The sequence below is a fragment of the Narcine bancroftii genome, chromosome 3, assembly GCF_036971445.1.
Source record: "Narcine bancroftii isolate sNarBan1 chromosome 3, sNarBan1.hap1, whole genome shotgun sequence".
In the NCBI taxonomy this organism is placed as follows: Eukaryota; Metazoa; Chordata; class Chondrichthyes; order Torpediniformes; family Narcinidae; genus Narcine; species Narcine bancroftii.
This window is the reverse complement of record NC_091471.1, coordinates 236,358,152-236,384,796: the sequence shown is the minus strand read 5'-3', so window position 1 is coordinate 236,384,796 and position 26,645 is coordinate 236,358,152. Positions and strand designations below refer to the sequence as shown.

General features: G+C 43.4%; 1 protein-coding gene across 1 annotated transcript in view; it reads left to right on the top strand.

Annotated features, from left to right (window-relative positions):
* The first annotated feature begins 225 nt into the window (after nt 1-225).
* The window catches only part of pelo (pelota mRNA surveillance and ribosome rescue factor), a 39,216-nt gene continuing 12,796 nt past the window's right edge, over nt 226-26,645 (top strand). Inside the window, 5 exon segments of the mRNA XM_069927121.1 lie at nt 226-620; nt 1,068-1,316; nt 14,160-14,252; nt 22,703-22,853; nt 23,316-23,410. Of these exon segments, the coding sequence (XP_069783222.1) occupies nt 580-620; nt 1,068-1,316; nt 14,160-14,252; nt 22,703-22,853; nt 23,316-23,410 (629 nt within the window). The 5' untranslated portion in view covers nt 226-579.

The window sequence follows — 26,645 nt, the reverse complement described above, 5'->3', positions numbered from 1 at the left end:
GTTAAATTGATACGCTCGACCATTGACTCCAAAGGCGTTAAATGTAGTTGGCCCGACTCCATGTGCTTGAATGAAGGACAGGGGGAGGGAGAGGACTTTTATGGCCGGATCAGCGACACACCGGCTTCCATGGCAACCCTGCGCGAAAAGATCCTGGTTGTGATTGGCTGATGATCCCCGTGTTAAATACGGTGGCTCCTTCCTGCCGCTGCCTGCCCCTTAGAAAGATGGCTGCGCCCTCACTGGTGCCTGTGCTAAAGATGGCCGCTTGTCGCTCGTCAGTCCGAGCTGTCCGTCACGAAGATGGCCGCCGCGTTGATGCCGATCCACGAATTCTGAGTTTTCAGCTCCTACTCCTTTCTGTTTTTCAGGAAATCCATCCGAAGTGGACATACGCGGGATTTTCACCAAAGCTGTTGCGTTTTTTTTCCAGGGATTTTCACCCTTCCGACCTAGCGGGCCTGCGACGCCAGCATCAAAGCTGGCGGCGAAGCGCACTGCTGCCTTTTGGCAGGTCCGATTAGGTCAAGGAGTCGCAGTGGCTGCTGGGGCGGGGTGTTCGGAGGCGGAGGCGTCGCCATGAAGCTGCTCAGTAAAATGATCGAGCGGGATAACTCCGGGTGAGGCGGGGCGTTTACCGTGGCAACTGGGGTTGAGGCGGGACGGTGGCTGGGGCAACTGGGGGTGAGGCGGGCGGTGAGGTGGGGTGGATACTGGGCAGGGAAAGGTCCGCTGACCAACCCCCCCCCCCCACCCATGTCCAAATTCCAGCCATTTTTCCAGGAATCCACCAGTCCTGGACGCTCCATTATTTCCGTGTCTCCAGGAATCCCAATCCGCCTTCCTGTTTCCCTGTCACTTTTCTGGGGACCAGTGCCGCTACCTCTGGGTTTCCATTTGCCTCTCTCATTTTAGCGCAGGTTGAGAGGATAGTTCAGAGATCCTCTGGGACATTGGGCTTCATCCCTCGGGGGACTGAGTTCAAGAGGTGAAAGGTTGCAAATCTACAAACCTCTGGTGAGACCACACGTGGAATATTGTGTTCAGTTCTGGTCACCTCATTACAGGAAGGATGGGGAAGCTGTGGAGAGGGGTCAGAGGAGATTCACCAGGATGGTGGCTGGATTGGGAAACAAGTCTCATGAGGCAAGTTTTGCAGAGATGGGACGTTTTTCTTTGGTGCAGAGAAGAGCCTTGATAGAAGCCTCCATGATTATGAGAGGCATAGATGGGGTGGACAGCCAGCCCCTGTTTCCCAGGACAGCATCACCAAACACCAGAGGATGTGTACAGGAGGTTCAGGGGAGACGTCAGGGGTAAGTTTTTTTTACACAGAGATTTGTGGGTGCCTGAAATGCCTGACCGGTGGTGGTGATGCAGGCTGAAAATTAGGGGCATTTAAGAGACTCTTAGACACATGAATGGAAGAAAAATAGAGGGGTCTGGGGTAGGGAGGGTTTAGTACTTTATTTTAAGGAATATGTGGGCTGGCTCAACATCGAGGGGCAAAGAGCCTGTACTGTGCTGTCATGTTCTATGGACAAAAACCAGGAAATCTAAGATCACAAACAATCCTGACTAGGGCAGGAGTCCAGACCAACAAAAGGTGTTGTTGAGCACCTTGGCTTGGCCTCCCACGATTGCGTGGATCTCCCAATGGCCACACGTTTCAATTCTCCATCCCACTCCCTTGCTGACATGTCTGCCCATGGTTTCACTGAGATCACCGGCAAATTGGAGGAACACCCCATCTTCTGACTGGGCCCCTTCTAACCGTATGGGATTAAAATCTTATTGGTTTCATAAACATTAATTAGGTACATGACAATAAAACAAAATCTTAACAAATTTTATATAGCTATAAGAATGATGTCAAAACCTATGTTACATTGAAAATAAGTTTTTTTTTAAAACCTGACTTAACACAAACAATCCACTACTAATAATAAAAATAATGATCAAAAACCAGAAACTAATTAATCACACAACTTTTGGAAGTAATTAAGAAACAAAGTTAAGATTCATTTCCGTAGTGGAACATCTTATTTTTTCCAAAGTCAAACATACCATCATATTGAAGATCCAGGTTCAAGATATTGTCATAGTAATAAAGCAGTATTTCATTACATGAAATTTATTTTTGCCTGCTGCAAGGCAGGACTTGCCTAAGAGCCTCTTACAGTCAGAGAGAGAGAAGCAAACAAGACACCCACCCCCAGAATCACCAAGTGTCCATGGATTCGCCTCCAGCTCTTCCGCAGCCAAGAGTCCCATCCAAACCATTGGCGACCCGAGCTCCAGATCCAAACCTCTAACACGGTCAGGGACCCTTCGGCGTCCTCGGCATCTCCTTGCATCCCAGTTCCGATACCTGGCACCCCCTCAACTACTTCGAGCCAGTCTCCAGCTGCCCACAACCCAACGTGAGTCTCCCAACAGCAGTCTCCTGCAGCCCATGGGTTCGTCGCCTCAAGTCGCCAGCATGAGCTGGTTCCTCAGCTGCAGAGCCACCCCCCTCACTGGTCCGCCACTGTAGTCACCGACCCCGCAGGTTGTCTCCTCCACTTCTCCTTCTCGGACGGGGAGGGTAATCTTCCAATCCTCCGGTGCCCTGCTTCAGCCCTTATGCTTCCCCAGTCTGCAGCCTCTCATGGCTGCTGCCACTTAATAGGTATTCCCATCTTGGATGCGGACCCCCGTCAGCTCCCTTAATGGGATGTTCAAAGCCTGTGCAGAGCCGATGGCAGTTGACTAAGCCCCGCGGGAGCACTGCATCTCCTCTCCTTTGCTCTCTGCCGGCCAACCATTAATATGGCCCCTATAGTGATAAGGGAGGTGAGGACAATCACATGGGATTGTGAAGCAGTCAGTATCAGACCCATTGGCACACTTATACCAAAGAGAGTGAAAAAAGGATTTGGAATCAAATTAAGAACCAAATTAAGAACCAAAGACAAGGTACAAAAGACCCTTCCCTAAAACTGGACAGAGAAGGACATATGATCCAGAGTAAACATTGATCACATTTGGAACACAGATGAGAATAGAATTTAGCCAATTGGACTTTGGAGTAGTGGACCCAGTGTATGGCCTTAAACCATAATAATGAGTGTCTGGCACAAAGAGAGGAATGTAGACGACTTTTTCCTTATTCTAATATATCCTAATTTCAAAGTATCATCTTCCAAAGCATGATTTAGATCTTTTTAATCCAATAAATCAAACTCTGTAGCTGTTACTTTATGTCACACATGTCAAACTCAGGCCCGCTGGCCGCCGCGCCAGTATAGCGCATGCACAGCTAATACTACAAATCCCAGAATGCTTTTCAAATGCATTGGCGCTGGCCCGTCAGCCCTCTAATCGCCCCCACCTCCTCTCTTTACATTCATTAGCATCTGCGACCTGTCGCCCAACTCACATGTAATAAACCCCTTACGGAAAATGGCCAAACGAAAGACAGAAAACTGGACCTTTCAAGACAGGTGGGAGGCAAACTCTGAACCCAGACTTTGATGAACTTGCATCTAAGAAGAGATGCTAAGTATCTGGTTTAGACCCAGGTGCATCAGAGTAAATCACAGTGTAGCAAGCTAAGCTTGGATTAATATTTTCTTTGGTTAACTTTGGACTGTTCATAGTTGAAAGATTGGATTTTCATTGAAGCAAGTTGTTATTTTTTTGACTTGTTGGCTTGTGAAAAAAAACATTTAAAAGGAGCTTAAAGGCTATAGAGAAATATTATTTATTGAATATTTTATTTCTCATTTGTTAATGCTTCTTCTGGAAAGAGTTTAACCAAAACTATTATTAAACATTTATTTTAATAAGAAAAAGTTTAACATTACATATGTTGAAAGAAGAGAAAACATGCAGATGTTGTTGAAAAATTTCAATAAATATTTAGTTTGGCCCACGACTTAGTCCAAGTTTTTAATTTTGGCCCTCTGTGAATTTGAGTTTGACACCCCTGCTTTATGTAGTTTCAGTTCGTTGATAGAACAGATAAAAATTTTGCATAGCTTCGCCACAACTTTCATAATGGTCAATAATAAAGCATTTACTATATAAAGATGGTCCTTTAAACTCTAATTACTTAAAAGTTGTCAGAATAAAAGCAATAGCTAAAGACTGATTTAAAATACAAAGATGTATTTTAAATACAAAGAGATACAAATCTAAAGAAAAATTTCTCATGCTCACCCTTCCTTCACATCTTGTAGAATGAGAGCAAGCCGTTAGCCTGGGTGGATATTACAACATATTACATCATAGTCACTATGGTAACACTTAAACAATAGTTCTCTAAAGGAGACAGGCACAAAATTAACTAAGAATCAAAAACACAAGGTTTTAACCTTTACATTTTGGCCCCTATTATAATATATAATAATTACTATTACAGATGCACAAGTAAATATAGTAAGTATAAGATTAGAAATCAAAATTTTCTGCTTCTTGTTAAAGGCAGACTTTAGTAACAGGTTGATTTAAGTAACCAGTCTTCATTTAATCTGCACTTACTGAATGAATCTTTTCTTGTCTGGAACTGCATCCATGATTTTCCCCAGTAACCAAGAATTTCTTGGTGAAGATTCATCCATGATTATTACATTATCTCCACCTACAAAATTGCGTTTAGCTTTTGACCATTGTTGTAGTTCTTGTAATAACAAAAGCTGCAAGAAATTGCACTTGTTTGTATCTGCGTTTTGCATAAATATCTTTTTTTGAAATTGACCTCAAGGCATCAAAGGTTTAGAAGTGGGAGACGATTCGGTGTAAGTGCCTCGACAGGAATTTTTGTTATTGGACGACTCTTTAAAATAGCTTCAATTTTGCACAAAACCATATAACCACTTACAGCACAGAACAGGCCAGTTTGGCCCTACTAGTCCATGCCATAACAAATTCCCACCCTCCTAGTCCCACTGTCCAGCACCCGGTCCATACCCCTCCAGTCCTCTCCTCTCCATGTAACTATCCAGTCTATCTTTAAATGTAACCAATGATCCCGCCTCAACCACGTTTGCCGGAAGCTCATTCCACATCCCTACCACCCTTTGCGTAAAGAAATTTCCCCTCATGTGCCCCTTATAATTTTCCCCCTTCAATCTTAAACCATGCCCTCTAGTTTGAATCTCCCCCACTCTTAATTGAAAAAGCCTATCCACATTTACTCTGTCTGTCCCTTTTAAAATCTTAAACACATCTATCAAGTCCCCCCTCAATCTTCTACGCTCCAGAGAAAAAAGCCCTAGTCTGCACAACCTTTCCCTGTAACTCAAACCTTGAAATCCTGTCAACATTCTCGTGAACCTTCTCTATACTCTCTCTATTTTGTTTATATCTTTCCTATAATTTGGTGACCAAAACTGTACACAGTACTCCAAATTTGGCCTCACCAATGCCTTGTACAATTTCATCATAACCTCCCTACTCTTGAATTCAATACTCCAATTTATGAAGGCCAACATTCCAAATGCCTTCTTCACCACACCATCTACCTGAGTATCAGCCTTGAGGGTACTATTTACCATCACTCCTAAATCCCTTTGTTGCTCTGCACATCTCAATAGCCTACCATTTAATGCATATGACCTATTTAAATTTGCCTTTCCAAAATGTAACTTCTCACACTTATCTGTATTAAATTCCATTAGCCATTTCTCAGCCCACACCTCCAGCCTTCATAAATCACCTTTTAATCTGAAGATTGTCATCATTGAGTATTTGGAATTAAGAATTCTTCTGATGGATCAAATCATTCTTTCCCCCATGATGTAATCCTGTGGGTGGGTTAAATATCCAATTAATTTTCTTCTGAAGTAAAACATCATGACCTTGTCATTGATTCCAATTTTGTGTTGCTTTTCATAACTCTAGTTGAGCTCCTATAAAGTTAGACCCATTATCAGAACGTAATTCTTTTTTTCGACCATGTCTGACTATAAAACATCGAAGAACATTGATAAAAGAGTTTGTATCAAGTGATAACGCTGGTTCTATGAATTTCTCTCGAGGTCAAACAGGTAAAAATAGCTCCATATCATTTTTCAATACTTCCTCGTTTTACTTGAAAAAGACCAAAATAATCAGCTCCCACGTATGTAAATGGGGGTTCATCCAGTGAATCTCTGATCTGTGGCAAATCCACCATTTGTTGTCCAGGTTTAGCATTTGAACGTCAACAATTAACACATTTTGATATAATTATTTTGATCAATGTTGAAGCACCAAGAATCTAATATTTCTGACGCAGTTCAGACAACACATGATTACAACCACCATGACCTGTTTCCTCATGTATATATTGAACAATTAATTCAGAAATATGAAATTCCTTAGCTAATATAATTGAATGTTTCACTTCTGTCATTATTGCTTTTTCCAATCTTCCTCCTACTCTCAGTACATAATTTCCACGAATAGGATTTAGCCTGTAAATTTGACATGCCTTTGTAACATTCAGATTCTTCTTCAATTTTGATATCTTGTTATCAAATGCCTTTTTTTGACAAAAACAAATGATCTTCAATTCAGCATTCGTTAACTCATCAACTATTAAGTAAGTGCTCTTTTGAGTCTTCAGATTTTCTTTCTTGATATGATATAAAAGCATAGTTTTTAACCTAAGAATCCATGCTACAGCCTTTTTCCAAACAAAACCATGAAGAATAATAGCAAATTAATTTAATAATCGGATAATTTTCTTTAGATATTTGAATAATATTCACATTAGTGTTTTGGATTTCTGAATCCTCCATTGAAATTTCTTTTACCTCTTCAGATTTTGAGGCCTTTCTTCTTGAGATTGTGGAAGAAATTGAGGACCGAACACGCAGTGTTGGCTCCTTTCAGAAACATTTGAACTTTTGATCCTCGTGAAGCCATTAGCTAGATTATCCACTGTTTTAACATATCTCCATTGATTAGCATGCAAAAACTTTTTATTTCATTAACTCTGTTAGTCATTAAAGATATGAAACCTTGTGATTTTGTTATTAATGTATTGAAGCACTAACGTACTATCAGTCCAAAGCATAGTCTGCTAACTCCACCTGTAATTCTCTTCTTAACACAGTGTCCATTTTGCTCACCATAGTAGCGGCAGTCAATTCCATTCAAGGTATGGTGACTGGCTATAATGAAGCCACTCTGGCTTTTCCCATTGCAATCCACAATGTACTTGCTCTTGGTTATTTCACAGTACTAAATAACTGACAGTACCAAAACCACCTTCTCTTGTGTCAGCAAAATGGTGTAACTGAGCAAACGTGGTCATTCTAAAGTCTTTTGGTTTAAAACATCTGTTGACTTCAAAAAATTTTAACATTTTAAGACTCTCGATTCAATTTATATAATCTTGGGATAATTTCATCCCATCCAAATTTTCTTCTGCACAATTCTTGCAGTATTTTCTTGGCTATTAATACTACTGGTGCCAATATTCCCAAACAAAGGTTGTTCTTTCAAAACCATTTTGAATTTGAAAACACCAGATTGAACACACAAAACATCAGATTGAACACACCATTGAACACGCCAGATTTCTTTTGACAGATAGAATGTCACAAAGCAAGTCAAGATGTTTTATCTCCTTTGCTCTTTTCTGCCTCAAGAATACCAGCCAACACATCTCGACTGTTACTAATCCATTTTCGTAAGGAAAAAAACCTTTATTACTGATCTGCTTTAACTCTTGATAAAGATCTATTGCTTCCTTTTCTGAAATCACTGAAGTGAGACAATCATCAACATAGAAATTATTTCTGATGATGCTTATAGCTTGAGAACTAAATTACTCTTCATTATCTTCAGCACATTTCCTGAGAGCAAAATTTGCACAACTTGGTGACGAAGTTGGCCACCATAGCAATCGTAGAAAATCCCGATCTTCTGATGGTACTTTCACTTGATGAAACATCACTTCAATATCTGTAGCAATTACAATATGCTCTTTACAAAATCCTGTCAGAACACCTGTTAAAGTACTGGTTAAGTCTGGACCTTGTAAAAGTTCAGAATTTAATGAAATTCCCTGAAATGATGCTCCATAATCAAATACTACACGTCGTTTCTCCTTTTGTGGATGTAGAACTCCATGCTCAGGTAAATACTATTTTCTACCATCTTTACGTTCCAAGATATCTCCTGATACCTTTTCCACATAACCCATGGTTATCATATCCGACATGACATTGGTATATTCCAAATGAAAGAAGGATTTCTCTTGAATTTTCTCTTCAAATTCAGCATACGCTGTTCTGCAATTATTTTATTATCTGGCATACACATTTCTCTTCAAAGGTAATGCTATACAGTAATGACCATCAACATGTTTAACAGAATTTGAAACTAAATCCAGAAACTGCTTGTTCTCCTTTGAAGGTTCTTAAATATCTGTGAGACATTCAGGAAAATCAATTTTGACAACTGAAATTCTGTTGACATTTACATTTGATGATTCCTGATCATTATTCATTTTTCCTCCTTATAATCCGTTAATCGTTCATCCAAATAATGTTCTCATAGCATAAGGTTCCCCATTTTGACTCTTTGAGAGCTTTTGGTACATATAATCCAATTAACATCTCAACCTTGGCATTAATCTTAGGTAAGCAAACATCTTTTAAATGATCCCTCTGTTTGATATCATCCTGATATGGAATATTTTCCTTATTCACAGGCATATTCTAAATATACACTTGGAAGATCGCAAAATTCATTGCTGTTCAATCCAGCAATCTCTAAACCTGAAACTATATTAGTTTCAATGTTTCTTTCATCATTCATTCTTCAATAAGATAATGTGATCTTTTTCCATGAAGATCAAGTTTATTTATTAATTCAACAGTACAAAATGATGCGGTACTTCCTAGATCAAGAAATATGTACGTCTTCAGTATGAAGCTTCCTTTTTTAACTTTAACCTGCACAGGAACTATTGAGAGGGCTCTGTCACCAGCCCCAGTAAGACTGTTTGTTTGAAGAAGTTGAAGTGTCTTTTCTGACTGACTCTTTAGTCTTGGATTCAGATTGTTTGACTTCCTTCTCAACTTTACTTCATTGAGTAGAATGCAATAACTTAGGATGCTTTAACTAAATACATCATAACTGAGTTGCTTATTACAAGTTTTGCTGATGTGTCCTTTACACAGGCAACCAAAACATATTCTATTCTCTAAAAAGGTTAATTTTTCATCAATCGACTTTTTCTCCAATTGTTTTTTGAATATTTTATTTAGAATCAACACATATATAACAATTAGTAAAATCATAAATCTGCATCCAATGCTACTACTACACATAAATCCTTTTTCTTTTGTGCTAAATGAATTATACTTAATAAAACTATATTTTCAGAAGTTTATCTATTTTTAACAAACCCTATTTGATCTATATTTTCTAATTCAGGAAGATAATCATTAATTCTATTTGCTAATACCTTTGCTGTAATTTTATAATCAACATTTAACAGTGAAATAGGTCTATATGAAGCTGGTTTTAATAGGTCTCTATCTTTTTTAGGAATAACTATAATTATCACTGCAGAAAAAGTTTCTGGAAGAATATGCAATTTAAAGGCTTGTTCTATTACCTGCATAAATAGAGGAATTATTAAATCTTTAAATTCTTTATAAAATTCAACTGGGAATCCATCTTCTCTAAGTGATTTATTATTTTGAAAACAATTAAGTACATCAGAAATTTCTTGCTCAGTAAAAGGTCCATCAAAATCATCTTTATCAGTTAATCTCAGTAATATTATTTGTAACAAATAGTCATTTATAACAGTTTAATCTTGTAACAATTCAGATTATATAATTTTTCATAAAATTCCCTAAAAATTTCATTTATTTCCTATGGTTTATATGTCACTATTATTATTTCATTGTATTGCATTAATTGTTCTAGAAGTCTGTTCTGCTTTTATTGCCAAGCTAAAACTCTGAGATCTATCTCCTAATTCATATCTATTTAGATCATAATATCATTTTCTGTTCTATGTCAACATTGTATTGTATTGTAATTTATTATTAGTTAAACTTCTATATTTATCTTCTGATGATGATTTTTGAATTCTTTTTCCTATACTGCTATTTCTTTTTCTAATTTATCTAAATCTTTCATATAGTCATTTTTAAGTTTTGAAGTATATCTTATTTGTCCTCATAAATAAGCTTTTAATACATCCCAAATAGTAAACTTCTCTTCTATTGGATGTAAATTTGCATCACAAAGCAATTCTATATATTGTCTTATATAGACACAAAAATCTTCCCTTTTCAATCATAAAAAATTTAATCTCCATCGATATACTGAATGTTGTTTTTCAGTAAATTCCAATTCAATCAATAATGGAGAATGATCAGATATTGTTCTTACTTAATATTCAATGTTTAAAACTCTTGATTGATTTTGAGCCAAAAGCAGAAAAAAATAAATTCTAGAATATATATCAAATTTATTAGAATAAAATGAATAATCTCTACCTCTAGATGTTTCCTTCTCCATATAACCATATAACAGTTTATGGCATGGAAACAGGCCATCTCGGCCCTTCAAGTCCATGCCGGTTCACTCAAACAACTCCGTGAGATCCCCCCCGCCTATAATCCTCCAACCCCCTTTTATCTATGTATATATCCAGCCTCCTCTTAAAATAAAAGAATTGACTCTGCCTCAACTGAGAAGCCTCTCTCTATCCTGGTAGTTCAAAAATCTAACCAGGATAGGTTGGAGTCTCTGGCTTGGGCACGGCTTTGGTCTCAACACTCTATGAGCTCTCTCAATTAAAATCTTGTCTTCAAAATGTTCCTTTCCAGATATCTTCAGTATCCATTCTTGAAAAGAATGAATAACATCTTCTCTTTTACCTTCAGACAATCCCACTATTTTAACGTTGTTTCTTCTACTATAATTTTCCAGAATATCAAATTTCTCCAACAGTTTTTCATTCATCAAAATCAAACTAGTCATCATATCTTCAGACAGATCTCTTTTCAATACGTTGCACCTCTTCTCGAACATCTTGAATCTTACTTTCCAACTTATAAACTCTCTGTGAAACATGATTTATTACCTTTAATGCATTATCCATTTTTACTGTCAAATCTGTTTTAACTTGCTTCAATTCTTCAGACAACAATTTTTCAACACTATTTGTCTTTTTCCAAAGACAAATTAATTTTTATTTGAAGTTCATCTATTTTTGCCTCAATTTAAATTAATTCCTTTTTAAAAGTATTTTTCTTGCCTCTTCTGCTCCTCTTCTGAACTTAATGTTTCTTCTTCACTCTCATATTCTTCTGAAGCCTCTTCTATTGGGGATTTATCCCCTTCTTGTTCAGATATTGAAAAGCTGGACTGTCCCCTTAAGAGACCTTGCATTTATTCCCAACTTTTTTTTCTTCTGTACTGCGCATGCGTGCTGGAGTTTTAGTTTTTCCCCGGTGCCATTTTTACGGGATGCCACCAAGAAGGCTCTGGAGGAAGGACCCTCGCCAGGGTCCATGCCAGCAGATCCAAGAGGAACTTCAGTGGCCTACTTTGTCATTAAGGTAGGCCCAACTTCTTTCTTTCTCTTCTCTTCTGATTTTTTAGTGGTGTTACTTTAGGCGTCTTCTTTCTAAGTGACGTTTTCTTTCTTCTATTAATCACTTTATATTAACTTTAAAGTAGTTTTAATACAAAAAAACCTTTCTAAAATGCATTTTTAAAAATTCCACAGGAGTCATTAGGGTGCATACTACTCCTCACAGCATCATGTGACATCCCCTCACTCTCCTTTTTCTCCATTCGTGAACATCTTTCGAAATCATGCTTATCTTTGTAATACAAACAGCTTTCCTGAACAGTCTGAACTTCAATTTCCTTTGTTTCCTTGTTCTTTCCTGTACTTGTATCTGACACAGCAGTAACAAAGGTCCTTCCCATTGGTTTCTGTTGAAGCAATGACTTAAACTTCTTTACATCTTTAGGAATTATTGAAGTATCCTTAATATTTCCAAATCTGGAACATGCCCATGCCATTCCAAAAATTATATAACACCTCAAAAGTGGTGTTCCTACCGGGAAACATCTTAAGCTCTGCACCTTTGGTTCTCCATAAATCCTTCATCTTATAAGGCAATTTGTTTATAATAATCAACAAATTAGCAAGCAAATTCTGTTATGAGCCCAAAGGATCCCAAAACCCAGCAGCAAAGGACATTCACCAAGACAAGTAGTTACTTAAACAAAAGTTATTTTTAATTATCTTTAAACATGAAAACAGAATCAAACTAACTTACCTCTATTAATTTAACTAACCCCAAATTAACCCCCTTCTAATTCTAAGCGCACATGTATGATGTGTGTAAATTTAAGAAAACTTCTTTGGTTCACAGTTCAATCTCACTTCTCCTTCTTTCAAGTTCTCTGGTCGCGGGCAATTCTTATACTGTGCACAGAATTTAACATGTATAAAGTTCACCAGGCTTTGGTGCTCGAAAGGTAAATGTTTACTGCTCAGGAAGGTTCTTGCAGGGTTTGCAGAGAGAAATTTATTGTTCCAAGATTTCCACAACTGAGTTACCACCATTGGTCACCTCAGTGTTTCACTGATGAAATTTGCCCCATCAGGGTTCTCCAGATGATATCCTCTTTCTTTCAGGCTATCACAGAGTTCCTTTCTGTTTTACTTAGTCCAAGAAAAACATCAGTCAGATAGCACGTTCAGCCATCCGCCATTCTGGAGCTTTCAGTTTCCAACCAGCTTTTCCTGGCTTGCACTGTTCAGCTGCTTTCAGTGTCCCACACACACTGGCTGAGAGAGCTTGTTGAGCTTCACCACTCTCTCTCTCTCTCTCTCCAACTGCCAACTGCCAGAAAAACCATGTGACTCTCTCACTTGTAAAAACCCCCATCATCTTCAGCAAACAACAGGAGTTATCCTTCTTGGTCAAGCTATTGTCTGAGGTAAACAAAACTTCTCATTGACCTTTGAGTGAGCACCTTGTAGATTCAACCAGCCAGACTGTCTCCAATCCAAAACAATGGACCTTTCATTTCATGAGGTCATTTCAATTAGCACCTACTTGTGAAATATGCTTATCATTGTCCATATTTTTTGTAAAGTTCCTGAATATGAATCCTTCAGTATTTCAAATAAGATCTGTTTTAAAATGTGTGTTTGTATATAACCTACTCTAATTTTACCAAATTATCCACTCCATTACATTCCCTTTGCATTACAACATCCTCTCAGAAAGAGAGCATCTGCTTGTAAAGCTTTTGTGTCCTCTGATTTTATTGCTGACCAAGAAAGAATCTTGTCTCTATCGCCCTTGCGATTTTATATTCACTGCCATAATGATGATACAATAATTGTTTTGCCCTTTTAAAATGTTGTTCTGGGTTCATATATTGACAATTTTTGACTAACTCCTTTGGCTGTCCTCCAGTAGACTATTCCAAGTAATAAAGATGATTTTTAGCATTTTTAGTATTACTTTCAATGTGATGTTCAAAGGATTTCATGAATGTCAGATGTTGTAATGGATCTCCATTAAAAACTGGAATTTCCTTCTTGGGTAGTAAACTGTATAAACCTTGTAGCTGCACTAACATAGCAGTGATTTTTTGCTATTCGTGATGTTATAGTGCCTTGTCCACCATGACCTGCAACTGGGTGTCTTAGGGTGAGGTTACAATCAGAGCAAGAAGCCAGAGAGAGTCCCTCAGAGACGCTGAGTATCTGTGGATTCGCCTCCAGTGCTCCCACGGCCTCTGCAGCCTCACAGACTCCTGTTCCATCCTTCAGCGACCCGGGATCCTGATCCGAACCTCCCGACATGACCAGGAAGCCCGAGGCCCTTTCAGGAGCCCTTCTTGCTCACACACAAACCCTCCTTGCCTCCTTTCTCTCAACCTGCCTCCTTCCCCCTCCCACCCTCAAACCACCTGCCCCCATCGCCTCTCCCGTTTGCCTCCCACCTACTCCCCCTTGCCTCCTACCCCCTCCTCCACACACCACCTGCCCCCTTCCTGCATGCCCCTGTCCCCCCTTGCCTGCCCCTCCCCCACTCTCCCTCCCAACCCCCTTTGCCTCCTCTCCCTCACTTCCCCACTGTTCTGCTGCCTCCCACTGACCCGCGCCTTTCTCTCTCCATTAGTCAGGTTACGTTGCTTCCAGAACAATCAGAGGACATATGGCACACCTACAACCTCTTGCAAGTACACGACAGCCTGCGGGCATCTACGATCAGGTAAGGGAGAGGGAAAATAGTGGTGGGGGTGACCTAGGGAGAGGGGAGGGGGCGAGAGGGGTTGAGTGGGGGATTCATCTTTTGCCTCCCATCTTAAATGTCACCCAGAGTCCCACAGCAATGAAACAGGCCCTTTAGCTTAATCTTAACCCAGGTTGACCCAAATGTCCCATCCTGCCTGCGTTTGGCCCATATCCTTCTAAACCCATCCGATCCATGGATCTGTCCCACCCACACTGGTCCCAACTGCCTCTATCCCTCTAAACCCATCCTATCTATGGATCTGTCCCACCCACACTGGTCCCACCTGCCCATATCCTTCTAAACCCATCCTATCCATGAATCCGTCCCACCCAAACTAGTCCCACATGCCCCATCCCTCTAAACCCATCCTATCCATGGATCCATCCCACCCACACTGGTCCCACCTGCCTCATCCCTCTAAACCCATCCTATCCATTGATCTGTCCCTCCCACACTGGTCCCACCTTCCCCATCCCTTTAAACCCACCCTATCCATGGATCCATCCCACCTACACTGGTCCCACATGCCCCATCCCTCTAAACCCATCCTGTCCATGGATCTGTCCCAATATTTCCCTAATATGGAACAGTCCCTGCCTCAAACCTGTCCTCTGACAGACCAATCCACACACCCACCAACCTACAGGTAAAAAAGTGACCCATAAGGTTCCTGTTAAATCTGTCCCTTCCACGCCCCCGCCCCCCCATCTTAAACCAGTGGTTCTGGTTACCGATCCCCAACTGCAGGCAAAAGACTGCCTTCAGCCGATCTACCCCCCCCCTTCTCAAGGTGAAGAGCCCTGCCAGGCAGCTGGCGACAGTGGTTGAGGTATTCACACTGGGTGGCAGATAGTAGGAGACTGGCTGAAGGGGTACTAGGTGTTGGAATTGGGATGCGAGAGGGTGCTGAGGGCTTGAAGGTTACCTGATCACGTCGGAGGTTGGGCTTCCAATAGTTTGGACTGGACTCTGCTGGAGCACTGGAGGCGAATCCACAGACACCCAGTGACTCTGGGAGGGGGGGGGGCGCGGGGGGACACTCTTTTGTTTCTCTCTTTTTGAGTGTATGGGGCACTTCAGGCAATTTCTGCCGATGAAGAATCTGTCTGCCTTACAGAGTCGAAAGCCAATTCCGTGTTATATTGCACTGTCTTTATTATATGACAAGAAAGGAATCTTAAATCCTGGTTTTGTACACCTCCCCGAAATCGCCCCTCACCCTCCTGTGCTCTGAGGGATGAAGTCCCAGCCTGCTCCACCTCTTCCCTTAGCTCTGTCCTGACGGCATCACAGAACATCGAATACTACAGCTCAGTATGGGCCCTTCAGCTCTCAGTGTTGTGCCGACTATCTCTTCCCCACCCAAAAAAACAAACCCCTCCCTACACTGTAACCCTCTATTTTTCTTCGATCCATGTGCCTGTCTCGGAGCCTCTTAAATTTCCCCCAACGTTGCAGCCTCCATCACCAATCCAGACCCCCACAACTCTCTGTGTAAAATAATTTACCCCTGGCGTCTCCCCAAAACTTCCCTCCCTTCACTTTATACATGTGTCCTCTGAAGTTTGTTGATCCCACTCTGGGAAACAGGTGCTGTCTTTCCACCCTATCTATCCCTTTCCTAATCTTCTAGATCTCTATCAAGTTTCCTCTCGTCCTTCTCCGCTCCAATGAGAAATGTCTGAGCTTTCCTCACCTTGCCTCATTAGATTTATTTTCCAATCTAGGCAACATCCTCATTGATCTTCTCCGAAACCTCCTGCTCAATGACATATTTTCTGTGACAGTTACCCTTACTCCATCTGCAAACACTGATCCAATTTACCACATTATCATCCTGATATAGACAACAAACAACAATGGACCTAGCACCAATCCCTGAGGTACACCACAAGTCATAGGTCTCCAGTCAGAGAGGCAGTCCCCTAGTTCCCCTCTGTGGCCTCTCCTCCACCCAAGCCCTAATGTCTCAACCAGTTTACTACCTTGTGCTGAATACCGAGCGACTGAAGCTCCTTGACCAGCCTCCCTCATGGGACCTTCTCATACTCCATGTAGCCAATTCCACCCTTGCGCCGACACCACTTTTCAGGGCCCCAAACAGTCCTTCCAAGTGAAGCAAGACTTCACTTGCAAATTTCCAGGGGTCATCTACTGCATCCGGTGCGTCCTGCTGCACTTCTCTATATAACAACAATTACAGCACGGAAACAGGCCATTAGGCCCTTCTAGTCCGCACTGAACCAAACACTCCTCTCTAGTCCCACCTACCTGCACAATGACCATAACCCTCCACCTTCTTCTCATCCATATACCTGTCCAGCTTTTTCTTAAATAATAAAATTGACTCTGCCGCCACTATTTCTCCCGGAAGCTCATTCCACACCGCTACCACTCTCTGAGTAAAGAAGTTCCCCCTCATGTTACCTCTAAACCTCTGCCCCTTAACTTTTAACTCATGTCCTCTTGTTTCAATCTCTCCTACTCTTAACGGAAATAGTCTATCCACATCCACTCTGTCTAACCCTTTCATAATCTTAAATACCTCTATCAAATCCCCTCTCAACCTTCTACGTTCCAAAGAATAAAGACCTAATCTGCCCAATCTCTCCCTGTGCTCTAGATGCTTAAACCCAGGTAACATTCTGGTAAATCTTCTCTGCACTCTCTCCACTCTGTTTATAATCCTTCCTATAATTAGGCAACCAGAACTGCACACAGAACTCTAAATTAGGCCGCACCAACGCCTTATACAATCTCAACATCACTTCCCAACTCCTATATTCCATGCAATGATTGATAAAGGCCAGCATACTAAAAGCCTTCTTCACCACCCTATTCACATGAGTTTCTACCTTCAGGGAACGATGTACCGTTACTCCTAAATCCTTCTGCTCTTCTGTATTCATCAATGCTCTCCCATTTACTACGTATATCCTGTTCTGATTCTTCTTACCAAAATGAAGCACCTCACACTTATCAGCATTAAATTCCATCTGCCATTTTTCAGCCCACTTTTCTAAGCAGCCCAAATCCCTCTGCAATCCTTGAAAACCTTCTTCATTATCCACTATTCCACCTATCTTAGTATCGTCTACATATCAGAGAGGCTGGCTGCAGACTAGGAGATCGCACCTCAGCTCTGACGGCTGCAACAGTGAAGATCTCCCAGTGGCCTCCCATTTCAATTGCCCGCCCCATTCCCATGTCGAGGTGTCCGTCCACGGTCTCGTGCACTGGCAGACTGAGACCGCCAGCAAATTTGGGGAACAATGCCTCATCTTCCGTCTGGGCTTCCTCCAACTAGATGGCATTAACATTGACTTCTCCATTAGGCCCTACTCTTGTCTCTCTCATTCCTGATTCATCTGTCTCCTTCAACTCTGAATTCTATGACACCATAAGACAAAGGAGCTAGAAACAGGCCATTCAGCCCATCGAATTTGCCCTGCCATTCAATCATGAGCTGATCCATTTTCCCACTCAGCCTAACCTTCTCCCAATAACCTTTGATGCCCTGGCCAATCAAGAACCTATCAACCTCTACCTTAGATTCAAGATTCCTTTACTCTCATGTAATAAAGACAATAGAGTATGTCACAGAATTTGCTTTCGTCTGCCTCAAGGCAGACAGATTCACCACAAGTAGAAGTTGTCTGAAGAGCAGAGAGTCCACAAGAAAATCCCCTCCAAACTCTGAGTGTCTGTGGATTCACCTTCAGTCCTGCCTTAGCCCCCATAGTCCAGTCCAAACCATCAACAGCCCAAGCTCCAGTTCTGAACCTCCAGCACAATCAGGAAACCTTCAGCGCCCTTTGCACCTTCTTGCATTCTACTTTCTGATACCTAGTACCCACTTCAGCCGGTCTTGAGCCAGTCTCCAGTAGTCTGCCGCCCAGAGTGAATCCCTCAATCACAGCCGCCAGCAGGCCACAGCCTGCATGGGTTCCTTGCCTCGAGTCGCCAGCAGCCCTCCCGCCTGTGTGTTCTTCAGCTGCAGGGCCCCTCGCTGCTCACCATCCCGTAGGTCACCTTCTCCTTCTCAAACAGAGGGTTGTTCTCCCCATTTTGTGCCACACCTCTGATTCCCCACAGTCTGCAACTCTTCCGTGGTTGGTGCCAATCACGGGCGTCACCATTTTGGGCCCAGACCCCCGCGGTCCTAGGATTTCTAAATAAAACTGCCGTCAGCGTAATGAACAGGGCGTTTAAAGCATGTGGTAACAAATTCCTCAAATTCACCACCTGCTGGCAGACAACATCCTCTGCCTTTGTTTCATCAACTTTCTTGGATTACATGTGAAGTGATGCATTTTGGAAGGTCAAACCTAGTCGGAGCACAGCAGACCCTGTGTAACACAGTTTAGAGCAGCGCGGGTTTTCATACAATGCAGTTTGAAATATCTGACCCGCAGTTTTAAATGTGTAACGTTAAAGTTTTATTGTAATGGCTTTTTAAACCACTTCACCATACTTTGCAAGACTCTAGTTAAAATATTTTAAATATGGAAGCTGAACTGTGGAATAGAGAGAGTTCAGTGCCTGTGTTGATAGTTATTGGTGTCCACGCTGTGACTGGGCTCCCTGCACTATCCCGCGGAGATACCGATCTAACTTGGGTGAAAGTGTCATGTGTGCGAATTGACTAAATCTACATGAGACAAATATTTTTTCAAATAAACAATGTTCACTTTCTTTTATGGGATTGGAACCTATTACTTAAAAGGCATTGTAATAATGCTTTGAACAATGCGATTTTCCTCAGCACTGAACGTGCATGGAATGCATTAACCGTGTCATACAGGGTAGGCCTGTACACGGTTAGTAGCAAGATGTTAACTGTGGAAGAACAGAGAGGCCTTGGGGTCCAAATCCACAGATTTCTCCAGATTTCCGTTCAGGTTGATAAGGTAGTTCCGAAAGTGCATGGAATGCTGGGCTTTGTTAGTCAGAGATTGAATTCAAAAGCTGAGTTTGTGACCATCTAACTGTACAAATACAATCCAACAAAACAGTGTGAATGGTGGACATGAAAACACACTGTACAGAATGATCACATAACTAAGCGAAATAAAGAAGTATGAAAATATTTGGGATAATTTAATAGGTTATAGGATCAATCTCAAAGCCAGCGGGAAGAATCTATTTGCCAAACTGGCAGGTCTGATTTTAGAACAATAACACATTGCAGCACAAAAAACAGCCTGTGTCCCACACCCGGGGATCTGTTATTCGATATATAAACCCCCCCCCCGGATCAGACCCCAGCCTGTAAACCACTCCTGGGGATCTGTTATTCTATATATAAACCGCCCCGAAGCTCTGGATCAGACCTCAGCCTGTGATCCACTCCTGGTGATTTGAAATTCTATATATAAACCCCCCTGAACCCCTGGATCAGACCCCAGCCTGTGACCAACTCCCGGGGATCTGTTATTCTATATATAAACACCCCCCCCCCCCCCCCCCACTGCAACCCTGGATCAGAATCCAGCATGTGACCCACTCCCAGTGATCTGTTATTCTACATGTAAACCCCCCCCGAACCCCTGGATCAGATCCCAGCTTGTGACCCACTCCCAAGAATATGTTATTCTATATATGAGCCCACCCAAATCCCTGGATCAGACCTTAGCCTGTGTCCCACACCCGGACATCTGTTATTCTATATATAAACTCACCACAAACCCATGGATCAGACCCCAGCCTGTGACCAACTACCGGACATCTGTTATTCTATATATAAACCCACAGAACCCCTGAATCAGATCTCAGGATGTGATCTACTACCAGGGATCTGTTTTCAATATAAACCTCACTGGTCACTGGGATTTTATTCCAGCATGTGACCCATTCTCAGGGATCTGTTATTCTATATATAACCCTCCCTGACACCAAGATCAGACACCAGCCTGTGACCGACTCCTGGGGGTCTGATCCATGGGTTTGTGGTGAGTTTATATATAGAATAACAGATGTCCGGGTGTGGGACACAGGTTGGGGTCTGATCCAGGGATTTGGGTGGGCTCATATATAGAATAACAGATTCTTGGGAGTGGGTCACAGGCTGGGGTCTGATCCAGGGGTTCAGGGGGTTTATATGGAGAATAACAGTTCCCCAGGAGTCAGTCCAAGGTGTTTTATTTATAGAAATAACAGACCCCTGTGAGTTGGTCAATGGCTGAGATCTGTTCCAAGTGTTCAGGGGGTTTAAACGTAGAATAACTGATACCCAGGATTAAAACCCCCTGAACCCTTGGATCAGATCCCTGCCTGTGACCCACTCCCAGGGATCTGTTTTTCTATCTATGGACCCCGTGATACCCTGGATCAGAGCCCAGCCTGTGACCTTTACCCGGGATCTGTTATTCTTTTTGTAAAGTTCCCCAGGCACTGAGATTTCATCCTAGCCTATGACCACTCCTGCCACTTAACAAGGTGCTGGGTAAATGCCCATCCAGGCCAGATAGGCTCACTGGGAAGTGATGGTGAGTCTCCATTTTGTGCCTGTCCCTTTGTCAGAAAGCTTCCGATCTCCTGGGCTCCCTTCAGCCTAACCAGACCTGTGTCCTCCCATTCTAGCTTCCCCACTCCGGTTCTGGCAACATCCTGGTGGAATCTTTCCCTTTCCTCTGCACCCCTTTCCCGATTCGATTTCCCGTGGACTCACCCAAATTCTTCCGAATTCTCTTGTAAAAGGTCGCGGACACAGCCCAGGACCTCATAGGCAAAACCCTCCCCACCATTGAGAACATCAACGGAGAACGCTGCTGTTGGAGAGCAGCAGCAGTCATCAAAGACCCATACCACCTGGCACACACTCTGTTCTCACTGCTGCCTTCAGGAAAGAGGTTCAGGCGCCACAAGATTCACCCCATTAGGTTCAGGAACAGCTGCTACCCCTCCCCCATCAGACTTCTCAACCACAAACTCAATCAGAGACTTATTTAAGGGCTCTACTTTGCCCATTTTTTATTACTGAATATTTAATTTTCTGTATTTGCAGTCAGCTAATTTACTTTCTTTCTTTGTTTACATTTCTCTCTTTTGTACGTCTTTTTTCCTTGAGTACAGTTACTGAGAATTGGAGCGCCACAGTTCGTGTATTCACTGCGCCAGCGAACCGGGATTTGAATCCAGTGTAGTCTGTAAGGAGTTTGTAGATTCACTCCATGTGTGTGGGTCTCCTCTGAGTGCTCTGGTTTCCTCCCACCGTCCAATAAGTTAATTTTGGTGTAATTGGCAGTTGGCGGCACGGCTGGCATTTCTGTAACGGCAACGCTGCCGGTGATGTGGACCCAGGGAAAGAGGGAGAGGAGACACAGTGCTCCTGCAGGGTCCGAATACCCAGTCTAACTGCTGTCAGCTCTGTAAATGCTTTAAACAGCCTGTAAATGGAGCTGGCAGTAATTTTGAAATCCCACAACCATGAGGTCTTCACCCAAAATGGCAGCACCTTTGATTGGCAGCAGCCACGAGGGGTTGCAGACTGCAATGGAAGTGAAAGACTGGCGCAGGGCACCAGAAAATGGGGAGAGTACCCTGCCCCACCCCCCCAAAGAGTCAACCCATGGGATGGTGACCACGACGGCAGACCAGTGAGGGGTTCTGCAATTGAAGGAACACACCAGTGACAGGCTGCTGGAGATTCGAGGTGAGAAACCCACCCAGGCTGCGGGGTGACTGCAGCCAAGGGATAAACACCAGGCTGGAGACTGACTCAAGGCTCGCTGAAGGAGTACAAGGTATCAGAACGGCGCGAGGGGGTGCCGAGGGCGCTGAAGGTTTCTTGATCATGTTAAAGGTTGAGATCTGGAGCTCAGGCTGCCGATGGTTTGGACTGGAGTCTATGGGAGCGCTGGAGGTGAATCCACGGAGACTCGATGCCTCTGACGGGACTCTTTTGTGCTTCTCTCTCTGACTATAAGAAACACTTAAGGAAATTTCTGCCGATGGCGAACCAGTCTGCCTGATGGCAGACAAAAGCAAATTTTGTGTAATATTGCACTGTTTTCATTACATGAAAATAAATTGAATCTTCATTGGGCAGCATGGGTTTAATTTTTAAATTTAGACATACAGCATGGTTCCAGGCCTTTTTGGCCCACAAGCCCGTGCAGCCCAATTAATGGTACGTTATGAATGGTGAGGGGAAACTGGAGCCCTCGGGGAAAACTCACACAGACACGGGGAGAAAATATAACCTCCTTACAGACAGCATGGGATTCAAACTCAAGTCCCGATCGCTGCCATGGTAACAGCGTTGCACTTACTGCTACTCCCACCGTTCTGCCCACTCAGAATTTGCTTCAACCATGATATAATTTTTTTTTAAGTAGAAATTCTGAGTAGCCTACTGGGCAAAGAATCTCAGGGTTGTACGTACTGTCATATATGTATTCTGACGGTAACCTTACACTTTGAAGGAAGGTGCAGACAGAATCGTCGACAGGAAGTGTGGGAAGCAATCGGATACGTACCACGCTCACCATCTGTGTGGAGGACATCGATTTTGACGCACAAGCTTGCCTGCTCCGTGTCAAGGGTACCAACATTCAGGAGAACGACTACGTCAAGGTGAGGCACGAGGAGCTGGTCACAGGATCTTCCTGTGTGAGAACGACAGATTGCAGACCCCAAGCCCCAATCACCAAGTCCCGGGCATTTATACACAGCATAACAGATCGCCTGGGAGTGCGGCACAGGCTGAAGTCTGATCCTGGAGTTTAAGGGGATTATATATAGAATAACAGATCCCCAGGAGTGGGTTATAGGCTGGGATTTGATCCAGGGGTTTGGGTAAGGGGGTGAAATGTGGAAAAACTGATCCACAGAGTCCCAACTGGTAACAGTCTGCTTCCCCTCTCCCCATCTCCCCCTCCCTCATCTCCTATTTCATCTCCCCCTTCTATCCCCCACCCACCTCCTCCCTCTCCACCTCTCCCCATTCCATTGCCCCCTCCCCCACAACCTTTTCTCCCCCATCTGTTCTCCTCCCCCCCCCATACCATTTCTCTCCATCCCCACCATCCTACACAGATGGGAGCGTACCACACCATCGAGCTGGAGGTGAACCGGAAGTTCACCCTTGCAAAGAAGCAGTGGGACAGCGTTGTCTTGGATCGTGTCGGTGAGTGGTGGGCGGGTGGGAGGGGAGAAACCTATGGCCCACTTTCTCATCCCCTTCCCTGCTCACCGCACTCTCCTCTCCCTCCCGTCCGTAGGGGTACAATCCATCCACACACACACTCTCCTTCACAACACTCCTCAACAAGATGTATCAGAACAACAGGTGACCGGTCTTGGACCGTCAAGGTGAGGCACGAGGAGCTGGTCACAGGATCTTCCTGTGTGAGAACAACAGGTTGCAGTCCCCAAGCCCCAGTCACCAAGTCCCGTGCATTTATACACAGCATAACAGATCGCCTGGGAGTGCAGCATAGGCTGAAGTCTGATCCTGGAGTTTAAGGGGAGTTTAAGACCATTCAGCCCATCAAACTCGCTTCACCAATGTATCCTACCCTGCTTCCGCTGCCCCCACCCCGCCCCTCCCGTTCCGGCTATTGAGTATAGAAGTTCCCATAGAGTGGTGAATCTATGCAATTCGCTGCATATTGAAGCTTCCTCAGTAAATATGTTTCAGGCAAGGTTGGATTGATTTTTACATGGTGGGGGGTATTAAGGAATATTAGGGGATATGGGGAGATGAGCCAAGATCACATTGAATGACGGAGCAGGTTCAACAGGCCAAATGGCCAACTCCTGTTCCCATCTCTGATGTCCTTAAATTGGGTTCAAGTTCCCATAAAATGGTGTGTTCCCTTGAAAATGGCCTCACTGATCGTCCAAAGCTTCTTCACTGCGTCGGCCTTCATCAGTATTGAATCCAGATGTTGGTTCCAAGGTCATGTTTGGGCTCACGATTGTCCACCTGTGCACGTGCCACCCGACAAACCAGAGGTATCCTCTGGAACTGGTGTCACAGGTCCAAAAAAAATCTTTCGGCTCCTTGACCTTCATCGGTCAAAGAAGTCCAGGTGTTCATTTCAAGATCAAGTCCGTGACTACCTTCCTGCAGCCGGACAGAACAGTGTCGCCCTCTATAAGGGGTGTGACAGGTGGATGAGGTGGTTCAAAAGGCTTTCAACGCATTGGCTGTCACCAGTCCGAGTCATGAGTTGGGTAAAAACACAACACTGGAGAAATTCAGCCAGTCAAACAGTGTCCTTTAGAGAGCAAAGATAAAATGTCATGACCAACATTTTGGGATTGGGTAAAAGACACTGTTTGACTGGCTGAATTTCTTCAGTGTTGTGTTTTTACTTCAGCCACAGGGTCTGGAGACTTCCATGTTTGACTTCCAGAAGTTGGCGTAATGGATAGTTAAATGCCTTTAATAGAGCCGATGATCGGGACTGGGCCAGAGTGCAAATCCTGCACTGTCTGTAAGGAGTTTGTACATTTCTCCCTGTGTCTCTGTGGTTTTTCTCCAGGGGCTCCGGTTTCCTCCCACTGTTCAAATCGGGGGAGTAGGTTAATGGGGTGTAAATTGTGCGGCACGTGGGGAAAAACCCCACGCAGACACGGGGAGAAACTCCTTGCACTGTGCAAGATTCGAACCTGATCGTTGGCAGTGTAAAGGCGTTTCACTGACTGCAACACCAACTGTGGGGGGGGGGGGGGTGGGAGGGGTAAAAGAAGCACACCAAATTGCTGGAGAATCTCAGCCAGTCTTTTCAGGATTCACAAAAAGCAAAAGTATATCGCCAACATTTCGGGCCTGAACTCTTCTTCAAGGAATAGGCAGAATGAGCCAGAAGCAGGAAATCTCCGAAAGAATTCAGACAATGCCAGCTGGGAGAGGAGTCCAGACCAACAAAGGATGTTATGTGGATAGGATAAGGGATGAGGGAAAAAATTATCATGATTGTGTGAAAGATTCAGAGCTGGGGGGAAGGTGAGGGTTTTTTTAATGAAAGTTAGAGCAGTCAATCTTAATGCCATCCAGTTGGACGGTGCTCAGTCAGAAGATGAGATTGTGTTCCTCCAATTTGCAGGTGGTCTCAGTCTGGTGATACAGGAGACCAAGGACAGACATGTCAGCAAGGGAATGGGACGGGGAACTGAAATGGGTGGCCACTGTGAGATCCACAGTCTGGCAGTGGACAGAGCCGAGGTGCTGAACGAAGCAATTTCCCAGTCTCCAACATGGAGGAGACTGCAGCGGGAGCACTGGATTCACAAGCAAAGTGTCGCTTCAATTGGGAGGACAGTTTGGGGCCCTGAATGATGGTGAGAGAGGAGGTGCAGGCGTGAGTGGAGCATCTCTCGCGGTCATAGGTGGAGGTCCCAAGGGAATAATTGGTGGAGATGGAGGAGTGGATCATGCAGAAGACGGAGAGACGAGGAGAGTCTGGGTGCAGAGGGCTCAGCCTCAGTCTACTAAAACGACCCTTTGGAACAGATGAGGAATTTCTTTTGCCAGAGGATGGTGAATTTGTGGGATTCATAACCGTGGACAGCTGTGAAGGCCAAGTCATTGTGGATATTTAAGGCAGAGCTGGATACATTCTTGATCAGGAAGTGAGGCACTTTGGAAGGCAGAACTTGAAGGTGCAGTACGTGGTTTATTATTGATGTGTAACAGAGGGGCCTTGGGGTCAAATGCATTGATCTCTCAAGATTGCTCTGCACGTTGATGGGGTAGTTGAGAAGGTGGATGGAGCACTGGCCTTCATCAGGGGATTGAGTTCAAGAGCTGAGAGGTCATGTTGCCGCTTTATAAAACTCTGGTGAGACCACACTTGGAGTATTGTGTTCAGTTCTGGTCACCTCATGACAGGAAGGAGTTGAAAAGCTCTGGAGAGGGGGCAGAGGAGATTCTCCAGGACGTTGCCTGGATTGGTTAGCAGAGCGGAGGGACTTTTCTCTGAAGTGATGAGAGGAGCCTGTATAGAGGTCTATAAGATTATGAGAGGTATAAATAGGGGAGACAGTCAATCATACCAGAGGATGTGTGTTGAAGAAGAGGGGAGGAATGTTTAGGAGAGACGTCACAGAGAGTGGTGGGTGCCTGAATGCATTGCCCAGGGTGTGGGTGGAGACTGAAACAATCGGGATAGTTAAAAGACTCAAACATGCAACAAAACTAGAGAGTTAAGGGTGTGAAGGAGTGGTCCATGAAATTGTTGAGAAGGGCCTGTAATGTTCTCTGAAAGGATGCCTTCCCCTCTTCACATCCCTCACCACCTCACCTCCCAGAGATGCCTGGTGTAGGGAACCTTGTCCAGAGCACAGCTGAAGCCCAAGTATACACCATATATCACTCTGTCCTCTTCCCCCTTCCAGTCTTCTCTCGTCTGCCAGATA